The sequence below is a fragment of the Macadamia integrifolia genome, chromosome 8 (assembly GCF_013358625.1).
Source record: "Macadamia integrifolia cultivar HAES 741 chromosome 8, SCU_Mint_v3, whole genome shotgun sequence".
Lineage (NCBI taxonomy): Eukaryota > Viridiplantae > Streptophyta > Magnoliopsida > Proteales > Proteaceae > Macadamia > Macadamia integrifolia.
The window spans coordinates 21,305,995-21,328,316 of NC_056564.1; the positions used below are offsets into that span (position 1 = coordinate 21,305,995).

General features: G+C 39.8%; 1 protein-coding gene across 2 annotated transcripts in view; it reads right to left on the minus strand.

The window, feature by feature from the left end:
* LOC122086408 (UTP:RNA uridylyltransferase 1) overlaps window positions 1-22,082 on the minus strand; it is a 22,620-nt gene extending 538 nt beyond the window's left edge. The window contains exons 1-5 of one of the 2 annotated variants that reach the window (XM_042655190.1): window positions 20,500-22,082; window positions 19,016-19,384; window positions 5,229-5,452; window positions 5,052-5,115; window positions 1,861-2,057 (exon numbers count right to left, since the gene is read on the minus strand). In XM_042655190.1, coding sequence (XP_042511124.1) covers window positions 1,861-2,057; window positions 5,052-5,115; window positions 5,229-5,452; window positions 19,016-19,384; window positions 20,500-21,861 — 2,216 coding nt within the window. In that variant the 5' untranslated portion in view covers window positions 21,862-22,082. Of the gene's footprint in view, window positions 1-1,860; window positions 2,058-5,051; window positions 5,116-5,228; window positions 5,453-19,015; window positions 19,385-20,490 lie in introns of both variants that reach the window. The other variant, XM_042655189.1, reaches the window with a different exon arrangement.
* Between the last annotated feature and the right edge of the window lie 240 nt (window positions 22,083-22,322).

Genomic DNA, 22,322 nt, shown 5'->3' on the forward strand with positions numbered 1-22,322 from the left:
AAAAAAAAAAAAGAAAAAATTTAATTATTGAAAGAGTTAGAGACAGACTATCAAGAGAAAATAAAAGAAATGAAATACAATGTCAGAATTAAACATGAAGCAATGGTTTAGAGTGCATTTTTGGTCTTGAACCATGTGAGTTTTAGAGTGAAGACAATCCTCCCTGGGTAATTTGGAGCTTGGAGGGAATGAGACCATTGTATAGTTCGAAGTAAAGATTGGGTAGAGGAAAAATTATGTCAGAAGGTCAGTTCATTGTTGATCAGCTGGGTCATGGCCATGGACGAAATGAAGGGAGTCTTGGGAAGATTTGTCATACAAAAGAGGGTCATCCTGGAGTTTTTGGGAGGAGATCAAAGCAGATTGTGGGGATGTAGAGTGGTGGGTCCCAACACTTTGTACAGCTTCACTACAAACTTTCTTCAGCAATAATATATTTTTCTTCCGTCAAATAAAAAAGGAGGGACATACATGGGGTTGGTTGAGAGTGTCTTAAAGGTGTGGGCTATGGAATAAACACAATGTCTTGCCCAATCCTTTCCAATTTCAAGGCACAAAACCACTAGAATGGAAGGCCCTAAGGAAGAAAAGGAAGTGGAAACAGAGGCAGCCAAGATCAAGAAAATGGCTTGAGATGAAAATGTAAGGCTTCCCAATGCCAATAAACCATAACCTATGAGAGGTATCTCCATTTCCAGTTCTCAATAAAGATGAGATTTCATCAGTAGGTCTGGTTGCCTACTTGACAATCTATGCTATGAAACCAGGCTCCGCCCTCGCCACATTCCAGGTCATTGACTGGTTGGACAGGAAAAAAAAAATCCAACACGTCAAAACTATTTGGTAAAAAGAGGGCCAATGGAATCTTTCATTAAAGAAAAATGATCGGGTAGGCCGTAGAGGATTGAACTATTAGACAATTTTTGGTGACAAGGTTCCAGACCAAACTATCCAGGCAGGGAACAACAATGATGAGATGTTGAAGAGTGAGTTTCAATTGGAGTTTCCTCACAGGTTTTGCAAATCCAGCAAGAGATCAGATTTTTGGCCTATGGTCAATTAAATAGTGAAATGGTACAGAACCTCTAGGAGTGACACGTTACAAGTTGAAGGTATCAAAGGACAAGGGGAAGAGCAAAAGTAGCTTAGAATAAGTACTGCAGAAAGACAAGTGATTGCAACTTGATGGAAGATATGGGCACCCTAGATAACTAGAATGGCGGAACAGGATACATGTAAATAACCTCAAATAATTGTTGGGTCCAGTTTTTCCAAAAGCTGAGTCAAAGCAGGAATGGTTAAGAATGTTTGAATGTTTCCACGGGAATTTCATTTAGGCTCCATTTGGTTGCAAGCGAATTAACAGGAATACTTTGCATTCAAATCCAAGTAGAATAAAAATTACATAAAAAAGTGTCATTAATAAATATGGTAAGAAATTTAAGTAGTTTATACAAAGTCATGTCAAGTGATGATTACAAAACTTTCCTTTTTAGATTAAAAGTTTTTATCTCCTTTTCCTTTAATTTCCTCACAACCAAACAGAGCCTTGCTGAAATACAGATGCAGGGGAGGATAGGAAACTTTTCTATTGGAAAAAATTAAAATATTAAAAAGAAAAACCCCAGCACTTTCTGTAAGGCAGTGAAGTCTATTAACAGAACCCAAGTTACATGAAACAGCAATGCAGAGAGGTAGCCAACCTAGTCAAAAGTCAAAGGACAAGAGGAGTGCTTTAAACTAAAAGCCATGATGTCATAATCTTAGCATGACAATTTACATCCCAAAAAAAGTTGATATGTGCATAACTAGCAGGCTGGTTGTAATTAGAGTTCCAAAGTATAAAAAGGAGTAACACACCTGATGATACTCCCTGTGCGTACAGATATAACAGCATTTGCATAATCATGTCGATATGCCCAATAATCGAAAAATTCCCAAATCAGTTGGGCAATCTTTTCTTTGTTCTGTGCACCAAAATTACGAAGGGCATCTACTCTATCAAAGTACGCACATTCAATATCATCTATTGTCACTGTATATGTTGTCTCCATTCCCTGGCATAAAATTAGCAGTTAGGTGAGATTCTGAGACAACCAATTACTCACAGGATATAAAAGATGATTATAAGTCAGTACTAACACATTCAAGATTAGATAACAATCCTAAAGACTAGTCACGAAGACCAAAATGCTCGAATATCAAATGCTTATAGTATGATACAATAATATGATTATGCAACCAACAATCACAGAAAAAAATTTCGATATCCTGGAATGGTGAAGAGACATTAATGACAAGAAACTGTTCCGCAGAGATAAAATAAATTTATCTAATGCACTTGTTGACCTTTTTCCTCTTTATTCATTTTTTTTTTTTTTTTTTTTTTTAATTTCCATTAGAAAAGCATACATTCAGCAAAAGACAAAATCCAGGTCTGGGTACCAAGACTGTTCTACAAGTTCAAGGCCCTAGTAACTTGCTAAGTATTCTATGACTAAAAGATTGGAATCCAGTGTTAGGTGGGACTTCAAACCATAACTCCGTTTTGCCTATAATCAAAATTACAACACACCACAAGAACCTACTTTTACTGCCCCTCATGGTTATGGGATACTAAAACCCATTGATAGATCATGGTAGTCACAAGAAAAATGAGCTAATCCAGGTTTCCCCCTCCCCCCAATCCTTGACAGTTTTTCTCATGTTCTGCTTCAGTCCTTCCCACCCATCCCCACCCCGCAAATATATCAATCTTTGACTGGTATGTTGTTTAACAATGACTTTCTAATTCTCTATTAAACAAACAAACATTTTTCTTTTTTCAGGTCTTACAAAGTGATGAACAGCAACAAAAAAATACAGTAAAGGGGATCATGCAGTTGTGTTAGTAGCATGGTTGGACCAAAACAACCAACTTTGGAGACACAACCCGAGACGCAACCAACCCAATTTTTTTGCCAATAGGGGCTTGGTAGAGATTGATTGATTACGTAATCTTTTATTTATTTATTTAATTTCTTTTGGTAAGAAATAAATAGGAAGGAAGGCAGCAGTATACAATTTTAAGTTTCCTAGCTTGTTTAGTCCATTTTGAGTTGGATTTTTATTGAAATGTTAGGAGTTTTCTATATATTTACATGTACTATGATGGAAGATTGGAGAATATAATTGAACGAATTGGTGTTTTCACTGAGTTTCTGTATTCCGTTGTGTGCTGTTGGTGTACTTTATTTCTCTCATCTCTTCTTCCTTTTTACTCAGGTACGATATGTTTCCTTCTTCTTTGCTGTTATTTCCTATTACTGTTTTCCTACTCTGTTCCAGACGGTGGTAGCAGTCCCTTTTTCTTGGCTTTGATCTCTCTCATCTCTTTTCTTTTCTTCTTCGCACTTTAGGGTTAATATCACCTCCTTAGGGTGATCCAATCCCAAGGTGCTAGTTCCAAAACCCCTCCGTAGTTATGAGAATCAGAATCTGCAACTAGGCTGGTCCTAAGCCTACCACCACTTGCAGTTTCAGGAAGCTTTCTTTGAATTGTTTTTGCTCTTTCATTGGGCTATCACTTGGGCTTCAAAGGGCTGGGGTATATAGAGGTTGTCCCAAAATCTCAGCTCCATCAGAGCAGTGTTGGGCGAGAAACATCCTTCATAAGGTTCTGGTCTTCCGCCCCTGATTTCAGCTGAAGGTTGGAGACGACATCCCCTCTTCATTTTGATTTCATATTTCTTTAAATTACTTTCCCATGTCACCGTACCCTTATGTCTTTAATCTCTTCTGTCCTTAATTTTGTGTTTAATCCTAGTTTATCCCTGCTTAATAAATTCTTTATACCCTTGTCTACCAAGTAGCACCTTAAAATTTCTGGCTGTTTTCCGCAACCACTGTATGGAGCTGGATGACACGATTAATGGAGCTGACAAAGGACAATGTTGGGCATCCTCAATTTTTAAGGGATAACAGTTTGGAACAATATCTTGATGACAAGGGTTGGTTGAGAGATTCTATTTATAGAGGCTAAACTGAAGGTTATGGCTCGAGTCTAGTGGATCAAACACCAGCAGCAGAATTAAATTTGAGGCATCAAGGCAGTCACTACTTGGGCTGAGATGAGCAAAGCCATAAACCAGATATTGCCATTGGCCGACTATAAGCAGTGCATGCACCTCAAGTTCGCACAGTTGAGATAGGATAGCATGACAGTTGAGGAGTATGCTGCCATATTTCATTACTCACCATTCGATTTGATTTTGAGTGGGATGAAGAGGTATTGGTAGCAGTTTCGCAACAGCTTGCATCCTCAAATTAGTGCTACACTAGCATCCAGTCAACCGTATAAGATGGAGGACGCAGTACAGGTGGCATATCAGGTAGAAGAAAGTCTAAAGAGGCCCCATACTCAGAAGAATTTTACTGACTTTCCCCCAAGGTAGTTGAATGAGCAAGCAACCTTTTCACTCAGAGAAGTAGTCTAGCAAGCCACATGCTAGTGGTTCTTCTATGGCATCCTTACGGCCAAAGGAGTGAAGGAGGACCTCCTCTATAACCTATGAAGCCAGAACCTTGCGAAGGATGGTTCTCACCCTCCTTCCCCCCATTTCGATATCATATTTCTTAAAATTACTCCTTCCCCCATTTCGTCACTTGACGAATGGGCATTCTATGACGTTAGTGAGAGCAGAGGCCAAACCAAAACCAACCCCAGAATTGCATCAGGGGGATATCCTATAGTGGGACAAATGTTGAAACAGATTAAGCAAACACTGCAAAGAACCACAGCAAAGTCATCATCCCTGTAATGAATGACCGACCTTATGGAAAAGTAATAAATATATTATAGCATATAATAGCATAATGAATTACAGAGAATAACAGCTACCCATTACCAGCTAACAGCAAGGCATACTTACACAACATGTAAAAAAAATCCACACACAGAATAAACAGGGATATTTAGGTGTAGCACACAGAAAATCAAAGTACTAAGTACTAAAAAAAAATCAACCCCTTCAAAGGTTGAAAATTATCCAGACAAATATAATATTGAATACCTGTAAACATGGAAGAATAGCAGGCTTACGCTGTTGTAAGAAGTGTATGCACATTAAAACATATCTGCAAAAATAATTGCAATTATCAGCTTGCAGGAATTAAAAAAGGTATGAGACAGGTGCATAAAAAATCCTGCAAGCCCCTACGAGGAGTAGATATCAGGCATAAATACTCACGCATAACTAGATAATGTTCCCTGATATGTTTCATTAACTCCCCGTGACTTTGCCCAGTGTTTCACAATGAACGCCAATTGCCGCAGTCTGGCATCTATTTGTGCGTAGTCTCGAAGGAGTTTTGTATTAACAACAGCCAAGACATTATTTATGCAAATATCACAGGAGATTCCAGTTGTTGGATCCATCAGCTTCACTATAGGGACTCTGGCACGTGTCAGAGCCTGTAGCCATTGCAACAGAATTTAAATAGGGAACAAGTACAGACACTCGTATAAGAATTTCAAGGTCATACTATCAGAATTACAAATTTAAATAGCTGAGTATATCTCTAGCCAAAGAGATGTTATATCTAAACAGGACTTGTAAGTTGTAAGTAGCACATAGAGAAGGATAATATTACATCCATTGATGGTCAGAAGTGAATGTCAAACCAAATGTCTGGAGCTTCCAAGACAAACAAATGAGAGTGGACTATTATGGTTTTTTCACATAGTTAATGCATTCATTCTACAAACTTTATTCAAAAAGAAGAACCAAAAGTATCCCTTGGGGGGAAGGGGCACAGCAGGAATCTTCATCTGCAACTGACCTTCCTTCCATTCTTATTCATCAACTTAACAGTATATAAAGCATGCCATCCCCTCATAACCACCACCACTACAAACAACAACAACAACAACAAACTCAACGTCTCAACCTTATCCCAACTTAATGGGGTCGGCTACATGGATCCATACAAAACAAAAAAGTACAAATAGGAGTGGAGGCAGGGAGAGATGGAAAGATGAGAGATGAGAAAAGAAATATGAGAGTAAGAGGAAAGAGGTACAGCCAAAAAGTTAGGAAAATCTCAGTTAAATGGGGTCGGCTACATGGATCCTTGCCCTCCAATAGGTTCTATCCAAGGTCATAGTGGGGACAAGACTAAGGCTATGCATGTCATTCCTCACCATTTCATCTATGTTCATTTTAGGCCTGCCCCTAGCTCTTTTAACTCCTTTAATCTGAATCCGATCACTCCTCCTTACTGTGACGTCTTCAAGTCTCCTTTGAACATGGTCATACCACCTCAAACGACTTTCACAGAGCTTGTCGTTGATCAGGGCCAATCCCAAAACAACTCTAATATGCTCATTCCTTACTTCATCCTTCCTAGTTTTACCGCACATCCATCTTAACATCCTCATCTCAGTTACACATAGTTTCTCAATATGACTATTCTTGATTGCCCAACATTCCGCCCCATACATCATAATTGGACACACAACAGTCCTATAGAATTTTCCCTTAAGCTTAGAGGGATACGCTAATCACATAAGACTCCGGATGCACCTCTCCACTTCATCCATCCCACTTTAATTCTCTATGAGATATCATTCTCTATGTCACATTCCCAGATATCTAAAATAGTGACTTTGAGGAATATCTGTCTCCTCAAATTTCATCATATCATCATCCATCATAGAGTAGCAGTGGCTAAAATTACACTTGACATACTCCGTCTTTGATCTACTAATCTTAAAACCTCTTATTCCCAATTTTGATCTCCATAGCTCCAACTTAGTGTTAATCCCCACATTAATCGCATCCCCTAAATCGATGTCATATGTGAAGAGCATACACCAGAGGACTTCATCTAAAATGCTCTTGGTTAATTCATCCATGATAAGCACAAGCAAATAGGGGCTTAGGGCCGATCCTTGATGTAATCCATTCGTAATTGGGAATTCCTTGCCTGGACCTCCCACATATCTCACTCTAGTCACCACACCTTCATACATGTTCTCAATTATATCCACATATGTACTCGACACCTTTCTCTTTACCAGGACATACTGGATTAAATCTCTAAGAATTCTGCAATATACTTTTTCTAAGTCAATAAAGATCACGTGGAGATCCTTCTTGTGGGCTCAATAACATTCCATGATCCTCCTCAATAGGTAGATAGCCTCTGTTGTAGATCTACCTAGCATAAATCCAAATTAGTTTTCTGAAATCTTAATTTCTTTGCTTAGGCAGGCTTCAATAACCTTCTCCTATAGTTTCATAGTATCACTCCTTAGTTTTATGCTTCTATAATTATTGCAGCTTAGAATATCTCATTTATTTTTGTATACCGAGACTACAATGTTTCTCCAATCATCTAGCATCTTCTTTGTGCTCATAATCTTGTTAAACAGTTTGGTGAACCATGTAACGCCACATATTCCCAAGGTTTTTCACAATTCTACTGGGATCTCATCTAGGCCTGGCGTCTTGCCCGCTTTCATCTTTCTCAAGGCTTCTTTGACTTCTGCCACACTAACCTTTCGTACATATCTATGCCACGTGGGGTCTTGTTAAGCAAAGCCATCTTCCGGGTCATTTCTACTCACACTATCTCTATTTAGTAGGGCACCAATATACTCATCCGATCTCTTCACACTGTCCTCATCCCTTACCAACACTCTTCCATCATCATCTTTGATACATCTCGCCTGTTCGAAATCTTTACTATTCCTTTCTCTCATCTTAGGTATCTCATATATAGCTTTTTCCCCATCTTTTGTGCTTAGGTTAGATTAAAGATTCTCATATTTCTTCGTTCTAGCCATCCCCACAATTTTCCTTGCTTCATTTCAGGCATATCATAATATCTCCTTATCTTCAGCATCTTTAGTTCATTTCCATGTCTTAAAACAAACTTTCTTATTCTTAATTGCTACTTGGACCTTCTCATCCCACCACATCTCTCTAGGGCCTTGGCAACTACCCTTCACTTCCACTAGCACTTCTTCGGTAACCCTCTTAATACATGTCATTATCTCAGCCCACATCCCACTAGTGTCTCCCTCAATGTCCCACTTTCCTTATTTGATCATATTATCAATAAATGTATTTAGGGTCTCACCTTTTAATCTCCACCACCTTATCTTAAGGTACATAGGTTCCCTCCTCCCATGCTTTTGTGCACTGAAACATATATTCAGTATTACCAGTCTATGTTGGGTGGTAAGACTCTCCCCATGAATAACCTTACAGTCCTTGCACAATCTTTTGTCAGCCCTTCTTGTTAGGAAGAAAACAATTTGACTGGTATGATTCCCGCTTTTGTAAGTAACTAAGTGCTCCTCTCTTTTTGTGAAGAAGATGTTCACAATGGGAAGATCATAAGCTACCGCAAAGTCCAGGATGGAGGTCCTCTCCTCATTCCTCTCCCCAATCCCATAGCCACCATGAACACCTTCATATCCTTTACCATCTCTCCCAACATGCCCATAAAGGTCACCTCCAATAATAATCGATTCATCCAGATTAAGACTCAGCATTAAATCATCCATGTGGTCCCAAAATCGCAGCTTGATACTTTCATCCAATCCTATTTGGGGTGCATAAACGCAGATAACATTAACCTCTTTCTCCAGCACCTGTTGGATGGAAATAATCCTATCTCCCATTCTTTTGACTTCCACTACATCATTCTTCACATCTTTATCCACTATAATGCCCACTCCGCTTCTATTACTTTGATCTCCCGCATACCAAAGTTTGGAGTCATACCAACCTTTGATACCCTTCCATATAGTCTCTTGAATACATGCAATATTAATCTTTTCCCTCCTCATAACAACAACCAGCTCCAAGCTCTTTCCCATTAAGGATCCAATGTTCCAGGATGCTAATCTATGTTTCTAGGTTACGAACTTTCCCCTCACATGCCCTAGACTACTTATCACCGCATTTGGGTGTCGATACGGCGCGTTGCTTACGGGGGACGCCCTCATCCCCTCATAACCATTCAAGTAAAATAGGCAGAATTCAGTTACAAGAATAAATAACTAGAAGGCCATAATAGCTTGCTGAGAAAGAACTTCCAGAAGTATGTCAGTTATTTGGGATCTAGGAAGACATTTCACTCAAATTAATCACGACCCCCACACCACCCTCCCAAAAAAAGGGAGAAGAAAATAAGCACATTACGTGAATATTGAAGGAAAAAAAGGGGCTAGAATCTTACAAAATTCATAGAAACCATTGTGCTCAATCAATTTCTCCAAAAAACTACATCGCATGATGTGCAAGAATTGACGTTTCTACAAGCATTTAAACAGCTTATGTATTATTGCCCGAGTTCATATGCCTTCAAGTATCCACCAAACCAGAATAGAAGCATTGTCCCCACAAACACTCCCAAAGCATTACAGATAGTATAATAAAATCAGAAATTAAGAATTACAGTGGTATGTTATACCGAAAACATAAATCTGATCAGATCACCTTTTGTGATCTTGGAATCCAAGTGAATGAGCAATTCATCTGGGATGTAAGTGATCTAGTGACCAGTTTCAATGTGAGTATCACAATGGTTCTGAATCATTATGCTTCCTCCAATCAATGACACTGGCCAACCTTCTCTCCATAAGGATCTGGTGATACAACTTTGAAATGGCAAACTCCAACTCCACTTTAAGGGACCTCAATTTTGCCCCCGCAGAATCAATTTCCTTAATTGGTTCCAATTGCAACCAAACCATCCTATATCTTAATGATTCCTCATAAACCCGTTCCAATTACAACCAAACCATCCTATATCTTAATGATTCCTCATAAACCCAAATTCCCCCATGGAACAACCATCAAAGCCCAACTCAAATGTCCTAACTGGAGGAGGCTGCCACAAGGGTTCATCACTACTCCAGAACAAATCAAGAGATTCAAATCCCAACGAAGGACCCTCCATGTATGTCACTGAAGTGACCATTTCTGCTGCACAATGCAATGAATGCGTCACTTTAATTGTGATCTTTCCAATCACAAATTGTAATTCTGAAAATTGATCTTGTCATAGTATCACATTTCTATATTCCCTCAAAAACTAGGGAGATGCAGATAATAATCCCCTCCAAAAGAAACTTTCCCAGCAAACGAGCCTAATAACAACCCCTTCAATATAATACCGTTGAGATACCACCACAAAACTAAGCAATAAGATATGATCAAAACCTTACAGCAACAAATTAGGCCATAGTTATCAAGGTGTAGGCATCACCTTGTTGGTGTCCCTTGACTTTTTAACCCTCCTCCATCGCCTTGGGTTGCCTTATGCCTTGACAACCTTGATTTTGACCCTTGATCTCCAGCGAGAAATGACATATAGAATAAGTACAAGAATTGCATCTGATAAGAACGGCCCTTTGGTCTCTGCCCCAAAGGACCCCAAATTTTTAGAATGGATCACATTGTGGCACAAATAATTCACTTCAGAGCCTAGGGTCCTGCTCCACAATGAATATCACAGCCCAAAGACACTAGGGTCCCACAACTAACATTTCTCCTATCTATAAACCAAGTCAAAGAACCTGCTGCTTTAGTTTTATGAGAAGAAAAACAGAAACCACTTGTTGCCTCATCCTATAAAACTTTCCTGGCAGTGATCAGACTCGATCCTAGAACCCAGGTCAGATTTGATATAAAAGAAAAAAACACAAGGGTTGAACAGCTAAACTTGAAATGCACAACTTTTCTTGTCCAAAGAGCAGCAGAACACACCAATAATTTCCCATCTGTCACATGTTCAGAAGATCACAAATAACCAATGAAAGGTTTCCACCTCAAACTTTTCCCCAAAAAGAAAATTAGTATATGGAAGGATTCTCAGCTACATGATCTATTGCCAATCAGTTAGGTTCCTTCCTGAATTAACTCATCATCCAATAACCCATGAATTTACAGAGCTGGTCATGCAAGGTTATCTTTCAGCCTAGGAAAAAACTGAGCTAATCACCCATCCATTGGGTGGTCCCCATCTTCTTTGCATGATATCCAAGTCCCAATGGAAGTGTTGAGACCATGTCTTATACCTTTGTAAAAATATCAACATAAGTGATGCATGCAGCCACTGTGTATCATAATTATGTGACATACCTACCAAGTGATAATGAGATGGCTGATGATTTGATAAAACAGGAGAAGATTCATGCTAGATTAAGTTTCCAACTCTGAGTTGTTGCCTTGTGTGGGTTTAAGTCTGTGCATTGGGTTAATTCATTAGGTTACAACTTCAGGAGGGATATAAAACATTTTTTTTCATCTATAAATCACTAAAGATTGCGTATATAAAAAATTTAGTTCCATCTTTTTTTTTTCGAGCTCCGTCTCCCTCTGAACACTCTTGAGCTCCATCAACCAAAGTATAAACAAGGTGTTGAGCAGCAAAAAGTAACAAATAAGGAAAGCAAAATAACAAACACATCTAGGATCAATTAACAATGTTTTTCTTTTCCTTTTCCCATTTCAAGCAAAAAAAAAGGAAAGAAAGCATGGCCTTGTGATGCAGATTCAGATCCAAGGAACTCCAAGCACATAATGCTTTCCCATCAGGCCAGCAGCCAGCCCCATCGAGTCAGCCCTCCATAGGCCCAATTATTGGGCCAGGTTTGAGGCCCACTACTAGTATTTCTGCCCAACCTTGCATGGGAGATCTTTTATTACTTTTTCATTGAGTGATGCAGTGCAGGCCCAATGATTGGGCTTCAGAGGAGGTTCAAGTCTGGCCTTTATTTTTGGGCCATTGATCCAGTCAATTTCAGCCCAAGTTAACCATCGATTCTGCCAAGAAATCCCACCAACCAGCAGAGCCATATTTCAGATTTGGATAGATATCGAGTCAACCTAAGGGAATTGAATTCTACCCCTTCTACCATATCGAACAGCTGATTGTAGGGGGGTTAATTTCCAAAAATTGGAAGGATATTGACCATATTTTTTAGGGGATACTAGCTATTGACCTCGCTTTAATTTCCAGATCTTTTGTGGGTCCCACGACCAGCTAGCTTGGAGATCAAGTTCAAGAATAATTGCCAATGCGTGGAGGAGGATTTGACAACTTTTTTAGACCTAGATTTTTTAGGAAAGAGTTATTACTTGCATATGGGTTTTTTTAGCTCAGAGAAATTAGATTGCTTATGTAACTAGGACTTGTCTAGTAACCAATTAGGATTGGATTTGTTTGGAATGTTTCTAGAAGATTTAGGATGTAATTGGCTTTATAAATAAAGGCAATAGGCTGGACAGAATAACCAACGACTTAGAGAAAAGAGAAAATTCTGGTTTGATAGCCACAAATGCTGTGAGATGCAGTGAGGGGAGAGATTCCTTGACTGAGTGAGAGGCCCAGGAGAGAGTGAGAGGCTCAATCCAAATCTATCCTTCTAACTATCTTCTATTTTCTTTTATTACCAATCAATTTCAGTGAGCGTTCTATTTTGAAATTTATTGATCTTTTGAAAACTGTTTGAAGAGGTGATTTAACTGCTGGACATCGGTTTAGAAATCCTCCCATAGAGTTTGCCCTTAGTGAATTGGCTCTACATTATTTGGTATCAGACCTACCATGGCCAGCCATGAATTCTACTTCAGATTGAAGATGGACATGCACCATGTGAAGATTAGTCCCCGACTTACCAAAACTCGCAGTCAAGTTTTTTCCAAGTGGGGTGGGGGGGGAGGGGGGAGGAAATCGCAGTGCAGGCCGAACGATTGCGCTTCAAAGGAGGTTCAAGTCTGGTCCTTATTTTGAGGCTATTGATCCAGTCAATTTCTGCCCCGGTTTGCCATCATTTCTGCCAAGATATGGCACCAACCAGCAGAGCTATATTCTAGATTTGGATGGATATCGAGTCAACCTAAGGAGAATCGAATTCTACCCCTTTACCATATTGAACAGCTGAGTTGTAGGGGGGGTTTGATTTAGATCAAAGCATGAGAAAGAACAGAGTGAACAGAAAATACTGTTCACGAGTTACTGTCCACGTAAACAGTACATGTACTGGTGCCCCATATGGTCCTTCCAGAAGCAGCAAGTTGTCCCCCAGTTGTCCCCTTGATGTCGAAGAAAGAAGCTTCAAGAAGGAGTCCAGCAGCCATCGATCCCAACAAGTAGTTTAGGATTTGTTTCCTTTTTTAGCTTTGTCTTGATTGCCAAGTTAAATATATTTGTTATTATCTTTAGGCTAGTTAGTAGTTTCTATTTTTATAGTTGCTTGGTTAACAAGTAGTTTGTTGTTAGGAAAGTCTATGTTAGTTTCCTATTTTAATTGCTTTCTAATTGTAAGCTGAATTCACTCCTATAAGAGGAGCTCTTGTAATCAATTTTAAGTTAATGAAGATTTATTAATGAAAAGATGGCTTATGCTATTTTTCTGTGAGCTACTGTAGTCATAGTGTTTGGCGGGGTTACCAAGCTTTCTTCTACCAAATCCTTAATACATTTACATTGTAGTATGTTTGGTGGTGGACGTAACGCACGTGAGTTGCAACTGGTTTGCCTGTGGTGGTGGGTTTTATGCTGGTGTATTGAACCGTTATTCACAGATACCTTCGGCTCGAGTTGTGGGTTGCTTATTTAGTTTTCAATGCGGAGTTGTGGTGCACATATTTAGTTTCCAATGCAGAGTTGTGTGTTTACATAATTTTCAATGTTGAGTTGTGTGTTCGAGTTGTTACTTTTGTGCTTAGCAGGCCAATTAAGAATTCGTTATCTCATTCCTCCTCTCATAAAAGTAGGTTGAGTGATGGATTGTCTTGGTGGTGGGCATAATGCATGTAGAATGCTTTGGCTTGACCGATCTATATTTATCCCTTCTTCTTCCCTCTTTTCAACCCTCCATAAATTTCTATTTTCCTCTTTTATTTCCCCTATGAGAGACTGATTTGAGAATGTTTAATACTTGTTTTAAAGACCCAAAGATCAGCCTACAGATCAGCTTGAAGCTCAGCCCAGAATCAAGGATTGAATTCAGCCTCCTACTCAAGTTTCCTATTCTTGGTCGATCCCTAGAACTCCCATATCTGTGAGCCAGCCACCCAGGCCTTTTGAAGGCTTGTTCTACTCCTTGAAAGAGTCATTCAATCAAGACTTGATGGCCTTTGGAGGCCAGGTTTGTTTGCAGCAATTTTTCTCTCATTTGAATTCTCAAACCCTATTGTGGTATCTATGATCGTGATTGGTTTCGTACCTCCTTGTTGGGTTCAAGCCAAATTTGGAGGATAGTTTGGGGATCTTATTCGCCACTTTCATACCAAATTTCAGGTCCATCGGAGCTACGGTTTGTGAGTTCTCAATTTTCTGCTATTTCAACCCAAATTTTCAGATTCTGCCTGGGTTAGGTCCTATGTGATCTAGTCTTACATCAGGGGTTAGATCCCAAAATTGGAAGGATATTGATCAGATTTTTTAAAGGATATTAGCTATCGACTTTGCCTAAATTTCCTGATCTTTTGTGGGTCCCATGGACAGCTAGCTTGGAGATAAAGTTGAATAAATGTCGATGCATGGAGGAGGATTTGACAACTTCTTTAGTCCTGGATTTTAGGAAAGAGTTATTACTTGTGTATGGGTTTTATTAGCTCAGGGATAATTTACATTTTAAACTAGATTGCTTATGTAATTAGGGCTTATCTTGGAACCAACTAGGATTGGATCTGTTTGGAATGTTTCTAGAAGATTTAGGATGTAATTGCTTTCATAATAAAGGCAATAGGCTGGACAGAATATCCAAATGATTTAGAGAAAAGGGGAAATTCTGGTTTGATAGCCATGAATTCTGTGAGATGCAGTGAGAGGAGAGATTCCTTGAGTGGGTGAGATGCCTATGAGTGGGTGAGAGGCCCGGGAGAGTGTGAGAGGCTCAATCCAAATCTATCCTTCTACCTATCTTCTATTCTTCTATTTACAATCAATTTCAGTGAGCATTCTATTCTGAAATTTATTGATCAGTTGAAGACTGTCTGACGAGGTGATTTAACTGCTGGACATCGGTGTAGCGATCCTCCTGTAGAGTTGGTTCTTGTTGAATTGGCTCCACATTATTAGTTTATAATTTGGTTTAAACTCCCAGTATGTTAGTATCACTGTATTAGTTACTACTTTAAGGTTGTTTCTATTTTGAGCTGTGTTTAGAAGCTAACTATTTTGTAAAGATTATGTTCTCCATGCAAGGGAGAAGATACTGGCTGCTGTATTGCAAGCATTAATGAAAGAGGGGCTGCCTACACACACCCCACGATTTAAATATATATATATACTCTATTGGATTTGTGCTATGTTTTCCCTTGTGAGATGCAGGAACCCTGTGAGAGACTGAAGACCCAAGTGAGATACTAATAGTGGTGCAGGTGTGAAGCTAGCACGGTTGGGATGAGAGGCTCTACCAAATATTTCTTCTTTTGTTTAGTTTTCTTTTTTATCTGTCAGTTCTGTGCATTCTACTATCAACAGTAATCTCTGATTAATTACTGTTAGAAGACTGTTTTCTGTTATGTTACATGTTCCATTGCTACCCTGGTGGTTTCTGGGCTTGAGAAACAAGGATGCTTTTTACTGTTTTCTGCATTGTCTGGCCTGTGGCATCAAGGTATTGGTATACCTCATCCGTTCATCAGAATGGAGTGTTTTCTTGAAGTTGTTTACTGTTGGTTCTACCTAATGTAGAACTAGAATCGGCAAACCAACCTAGTCCCAAAACAGCAGGATACTCTATAACAGTAGATCAGATCTGGAACACCTTGAGTATGGAAGAAAAGAGGGAGATAACTAGAAGAGGACCTCTTGTGCTTCACACCGCTGAGAGTCAATTGGATCAAACACCAATTCCATCAACCTTGATCAAACACAAGACAAATCTCCATGTAGAAGACAATAGCAACAACCATTAATTTTTTTTATCAAAATCATCTAGGCCTTTAGGAGCCTCCTCTTCTTTATTTATAATGTTAATGAAGGAGGGAATTACAAAATAGAAGGTTCCTCAAAAAGGAAACCAAATATTCTCCTAATACAATAGCTACTAAAAACTGAAATTAGAAACTAACTACTAAGGACTTGACTCAATTAATAACTTGACTCATAAGGAAACAAATATAACTCAAATCAAGCCCAACTAGAAAGGAAACTAATGAAAATGGAAACTAACTAGTAATCCCGTACTCAATCTTAGAGCCCCCTTTTTAGACCCATAAAAGTGGTCTATTACACTCAAAACACATGGGATCAAAAGCCTAACATGTATGGAACCCAACCCTAGGCTTATTTCTAATAAAACAAGCCTATTTTGGTAATTAATCTGCATCACTACCTGTCTCTCAACTGGAGTATTGAAGCACTCTTCCCTGTGGTTTATATTGGTGGATGCAAAATTGAGCCTAAGTTCCTATTTTTGTGTACTGCTGATCTGAAGCATCCAACCATTGGATTGAATTGATTTTTACATATGATGATCTGTTCCTAGAGTGATGAATCTGTCCATTCTTGTGTTATTCTGCCATGTGGATTAGGAAATATAAATGTTGTTTCTAACTCTGAAAGTTGGTTTCTATTTTCATTCCCTGGTAAATAACTTGGAATCCAACAATTGGATCTTCATCCTACTTTTGAGTGATTGAAGTCCTGTCGATTACCTACATCTGGTTTAAATTTGGGGTTAATCCGAAGTTCCAAACCCTAGATTGGGGATTTATCTATGGCGTTTAGCCTGCTGGTTGTGAGTCTGTCCTACGATTCTTTTGAAGGTGGGAAATTGAACCTAGTTGCTGTTGGGTCTTATCCCATTACTTTGTCATGTACAATGACGATTAATGGTGGCACCAATTAACAGAAGTACTTTGCAAAAGGTTATACTATCTGTCAAGACCAGGCCATAATCTGGTGAAAACATATCATGACACACATTTATGAAAAGGTCCAGCAGCAGCTGTAGTGAAACAGAACAAGAAGAAGTGGGTAACAGAAATGGGTCCCAACAGAAATTGTCTCAATGAGGAACTGACTTATTTTGATGACTTAGTGGCCAATTTACCTTATTTTATTGCAAGAGTATTTGATAAATAATAAATAGAATTCGCAGAAAGCTTACTTTTTTCTGATGAATTGTGGTTTTCCCAAGGAGTATCTTCAACAGAAGCATACAGTGAATATCCCCTCATATTGTATTCCATAGCATTTAACGACTTAATCAATAAAATGCTTCCTGAATCTACAATCTTTTATGACAAGTATGATTTTCCAAATGCCTATGGATAAGAAGCATATATTAAACACCAATGTGGATGAGACCAGACATCCATGTGGTCCCCGCTGACGTTTCCATCTATTAGAATCAATTCAATCATAAATAAAATTTAAAACTAGAATCTCTAAGAGGCTTGACTTGCCGACATCCAAACTGCAACAGGTGGCCAGTGAAGACCACTTAAGGTGAGGCATCTCCATAGCATTTCATTTATTGCATAGGTATCTGGTTTTGTTCTTCAAGCATGATGTAGATCAGGCTTGCACAAGGAAGGGGATGCTAGCCCCATCAAAGCAACCCAGCCTTGGTTCACCAGGCCATTCCAGCCCCATTGATCTGCAGTTTTCAACTCAGATTTGGGTACAGATTTGGTTTCCTTTTTGGGTCTTTCTAGCCAGCTCAGCAGCAGCCCATCTGCCATAGACTCAGTCCCTTGCAGCACAATTGGAGACTCAAAAAGCTTCCTTTGTTGGCACCATTGACCCTGCCGTCCTGAAATCTACCCCCATCAAGCAGCATCTTCTTAAGCCCAAGAATGACAACTATTTGGGAACCTATTCGTTCCCTTGTTTGGTATTCCAGAAGAGTCTTCCAAGCAGCCATTGACCCCTCCTATTACAGCTGTCCAGAAGTGGTCTCTTCGAGTCCTGCGAGGGTGGAGTACAGCTGTGACCTGCTGGCCATTAGTTTCCTAATGTATTACTGCGCTAGTTTCCTTTTGTGTTTAATTATTAATATCTAATTTGGTTAATCTTGGTTAGCATGTCAGACACGATTAGAAATTATTTAATTCAGTTCATTAGTTTCCTATTTTATTATTTTTTTACATCCAAGTTATGTAAGTCTATAAAGAGGCACCCATCGATTGTAATAGGGAGATTTGATGAATGAATTTATTGAGTGAATAATCTTTGGCTGAAAGGTTGTTATTGAGAGATGAGATGTCTAACCCATTGAGGGGTGTCATACCCAAAACTTGAGGGGTGAGATACCCATTCCTACCATTCTCTTCCACCATTCTCAATCCTCCATTGGTTCTATTTTATCTTTTCTTTATTTTCTTCTTTGTTTCAGTTTGTGAGAGAGTGTGAGAGTGATTGATCCAAGCTATTTTGAAGTACAAAAGTGCCAATACAACTCAGATTGGAAGCATCCAGAAGGGTGGATCAAAATCAGCCAACTGTCAGGGTTTTCTTGTCCATCGATTTCTTCAATATCTCCCAGACCAGCAGGGTTTTGCCTCAAACCTTTTGGGGTTTTATTGAGGTCATCAGGGACCACCTTCGACCAGGACTCAGGAGTTGAGGGCTGTTGAAGCCCTCCAGGGGAAGCCGCAGGATTTCTCCCTTACTGCTGAAACCCTAAATCTGTTAGGGACAATTGCTGGTTCTGCCATCCTTTCTCAGGTCTGATTTGACCACTGTTTAGGAATCTACAACAGTATCATGAGGACTCTTTTGACCAGGTTTGACAGTCCAAACATCCATCAACTTGTGAGTTTCAGTTCAGCCTTCTTTTAGGCTTTGTTGTTCTTTACTTGGTCCCCAAGTCTGAGATCAGAACTGATATCGGTTGAGGGTTGTTTTCTTATTGGGGTTTGTTAACCTAGTGTAAACTAGCCTTACATTAAAGCAGCACATAAAAAGATATGAAAATAACTCTTGTTAATGAAATATGGATCCCCAAATAACTCCATTATGGAACACTGAAAATAGAGCAAAATATTCTATTCACCTGTACATTCTGGAGATTATCCGACTGCAAAATATCTGCCAACTTCAACAAGATCTCCGACTTGTTAAAATCTGTATCGTCAATTGCGAGGCAAACATCAATGTCGCTATTAGAAACCCCAAATGAATTAGCACATGATCCATAAAGATATAGCTGAGCATTAGGCCACTCTTTGTTGACCAGTTTCTCCAGCAAAGTCATCAGTTGCTTCTGCTTTGCCTTTTCTTCCTCCGCTGGTATTAGAGATTCATAAATTGCAAGAAAAGGAGCATTTAGTCTGTCTATGTCACTGCGACAGATCACTCTTTTCTTGTTCCTGATCCACTGGCCAGGTGCACGTAATCCCCTTGAGATATCTGATCTTAAGTCCTGGTAACAAAAAGTGGCGAGTTAAATCAGAAAATAAAACAATTATCTTATTTAAAGTAAAGGAATATTAGCAATACAGTAGCGTCACTTACAAGACAGACATAAATTATCAATAACACCAACATCAGCCTGACCATGACCAGTGACCACCTCGTAGAAATAATTCTCCTCAATTTTTGCTGAGATTCTCTTGTTTCAAATCAAGCAATATGATGCTAGGATGTTTCCAACTTAGCATCATCTTTGTGCTTTTATAGCTCTAGTACAAACTGTTAGGTCAGGGTAAATTGACTTCTAGAGAGAGAAGTAAGGTGGCATTTCTATATATCATTGAAAAGGAAAACTGGATTATCTTTTTCTTTTTCTTTTTTTACCGTTTATTCTAGATTATTTTGCAGATAATCATCATTTGAAACTGTCAAGGGTGACCTCCCTTACATTCCCCAAGAAACTAAAAGCTTTTGAGTGTGAACCAAAAAAAAAAAAAATACTATACTTTGACATAGAAGAGATGTAGGGTGAATTAACATTTCCCAATTCCTTTCCATTGTAATATAGAAGTGTTTCCAAAGGTCTCTCTCCTTTACCCGGGGGATAACTTAGAATGCTTTATACCCCTGAATACATATTTATACATGGCTAAAAGGATAAGGTCCACGTCAACATCGTCAAGCATCTCTAGATGCAAGTGCTACACTAGTTCCATAATTTTAAGACCCATGCAAGTGTCCATTTTCAATCAAATATGGATCAACTCAATAGTACTTTAAAGTAGTGAACCAGATTTACAAGAGATGAACCAATTCATTGAATTCTATTTTGTAGAAACTTAGATTCACCAGAAGACATGACAAGAACATGACATCTTAGACTGGATGATGCCAAATTCACTATAGGTAAGGAGATGTCACTCAACAAGTTCATGTTGATGTGAAAAATTAACCTCTGTAATTAATCAAGATTTTCACTTCCTTCTCCTGGATTGTTTTATTTTTCCTATCCTTGCATGTGAAATCTACATCAACATAACACCAAATTCTGCTTGCTATCAAATGTAATGTTACAAAACCAATACAACTAGCATATTTAAAGGGCAATGAGTTAACCTTCCTTACGCCATTCTTGTTAAATCCATCCTTGAGCATCAAAGAACCCATAAGTTGTTCGGTTAAAATATCCTGTTCAGGCCGATTATCCCTTCCATAGGCTGCACCCGCTACCCCATTCCTATCCCTCTGACCAGGCCTCAGAAATCCGTGGGCGCCCCCTTCGTCACCAACCCGACCATGCAAATTTGACAGAGATTCTTCAATATCCGATGCTGGAACAGAATGTAGGTTACTCCCTGTAGGTGGGCCAGGGCGCTCAAGCTGAGTCGTGAGACCTAGTCTAGGAGATGAATCACCTTGAATTCCAAGATCTTCAGGGGCCTGTCTTCTCATCATCCCATCTTCATTATACAAGGAATGAACAAGGCGTTTCAATTCATCCCGACTTTCCTGGCCCTCAGAAACCCAATGTCCTTGTCCCTGGGGCTTGTGGGGAAAACCAGGAGGTGTTCGCCTGTGCTCCGGCAGAATAGAACTTTGAAACCCAGGAAGCTGCTCTTTCCCCCATGGAGCCCCTTCTCTTTCTTGCTCGTGAAGTGCATAGTTCCCTTGCCTGGCACCAGGGAAATTTATTTGGCGATCTAATGGCCAATTCCAATTAGACTGAGGAGGAGTTGAAGAGTGAAAATCTGGACCATCTGAGCTTCTGCCCCCAACTGTACGTTCCCGCTCCTTCTGAGTACTGAATTGGGCCTCTAAACTTACCCTATCGACTCCTCGAATCTGTGAATGAGAATAATTCCCCTTTGGAATACCCTCATTGCTCAGGAGGTCACACGGGAACGAACCAAACATTAACGTGCTCTCCCGCGGCTGTGTCTGCTGCTGATGTTGATTCCGAAGCTCTGGTGTTCCAACACCGTCGAGACTACCCCAAAGCCCTAATTTCTGAAAATCGTCGCCTAAGAACAGGTGAGTTGCAGGCAAATGAGAGCTTTGGGGATGATCAGGCCTGTCGATGCCATGGGGAGAGACGCCTAGGGGACCCCAAGTGTTCTGAGGCAAGGGCGGAAATAGAAAATTAGAGGGGAAGGGAGCATGGGTGGAGGAGTTGGGCGGCCAAGGAGGAGTTGTACGAAGATCAGGGCCGTTGGAGGGCCATGTTGGGAAAGGTAGGGTAGGACCCACGGCTGCAACGGCGGGATCATGGTAATGATTATGAAGGTCACGGGGATCAACGAGGAGAGACGGGACCGGAGTTGCTGCAGAGCTGGCGGCGTTTGTTGGCTGTGGTGGTGAAGTTAGTGCTGCTGCTCCAGAAAGCGTTTGGGGTTGGTGGAAGGGTTTTTGGAGGAGTTGAAGAAGGAATTCGCCGCCTGAATTACCTACATGAGGTGGCGACGCTCTCCCGCCTCCGCCGCTGGCCATGGTGGTCAGTGGATGAGTAGTGGAGGAGGAGTCCAAAGGTCTAAACTAAGGTGAGAAAAGCAGAGAGAAGACGCTTCCTTACCAAACTCGAAAACCTTAATTGGCAACGCAACGAGAGAAAGATACCCATTCCTATTCTCCCTCGGAAACCCCTCTCTCTCTCTCTTCTCTCCCTCTCTCAAAGGAGAGGAGGGACGATGTGTGATCTCTCATATCTGATCTCCCGAGGGGGCAAGATACCTTTTTCTCTCACTAATATCTAAATGCTGAGTCATTAATTATTAATTACAGTTGGATTGGAACAAGTTCCTGGACTTACTTGTACAATATTCCGATCCAACTACCATCAAGAGCAGTGCCACGTCAGGGAAACTTCCTCTCCTTTTATTACTTTTCCAGAGAATGATATCCTTTGGCGGTAAGGAAAAACTTGACCCAAAAAGAAAAGAAGCCATAAGGAA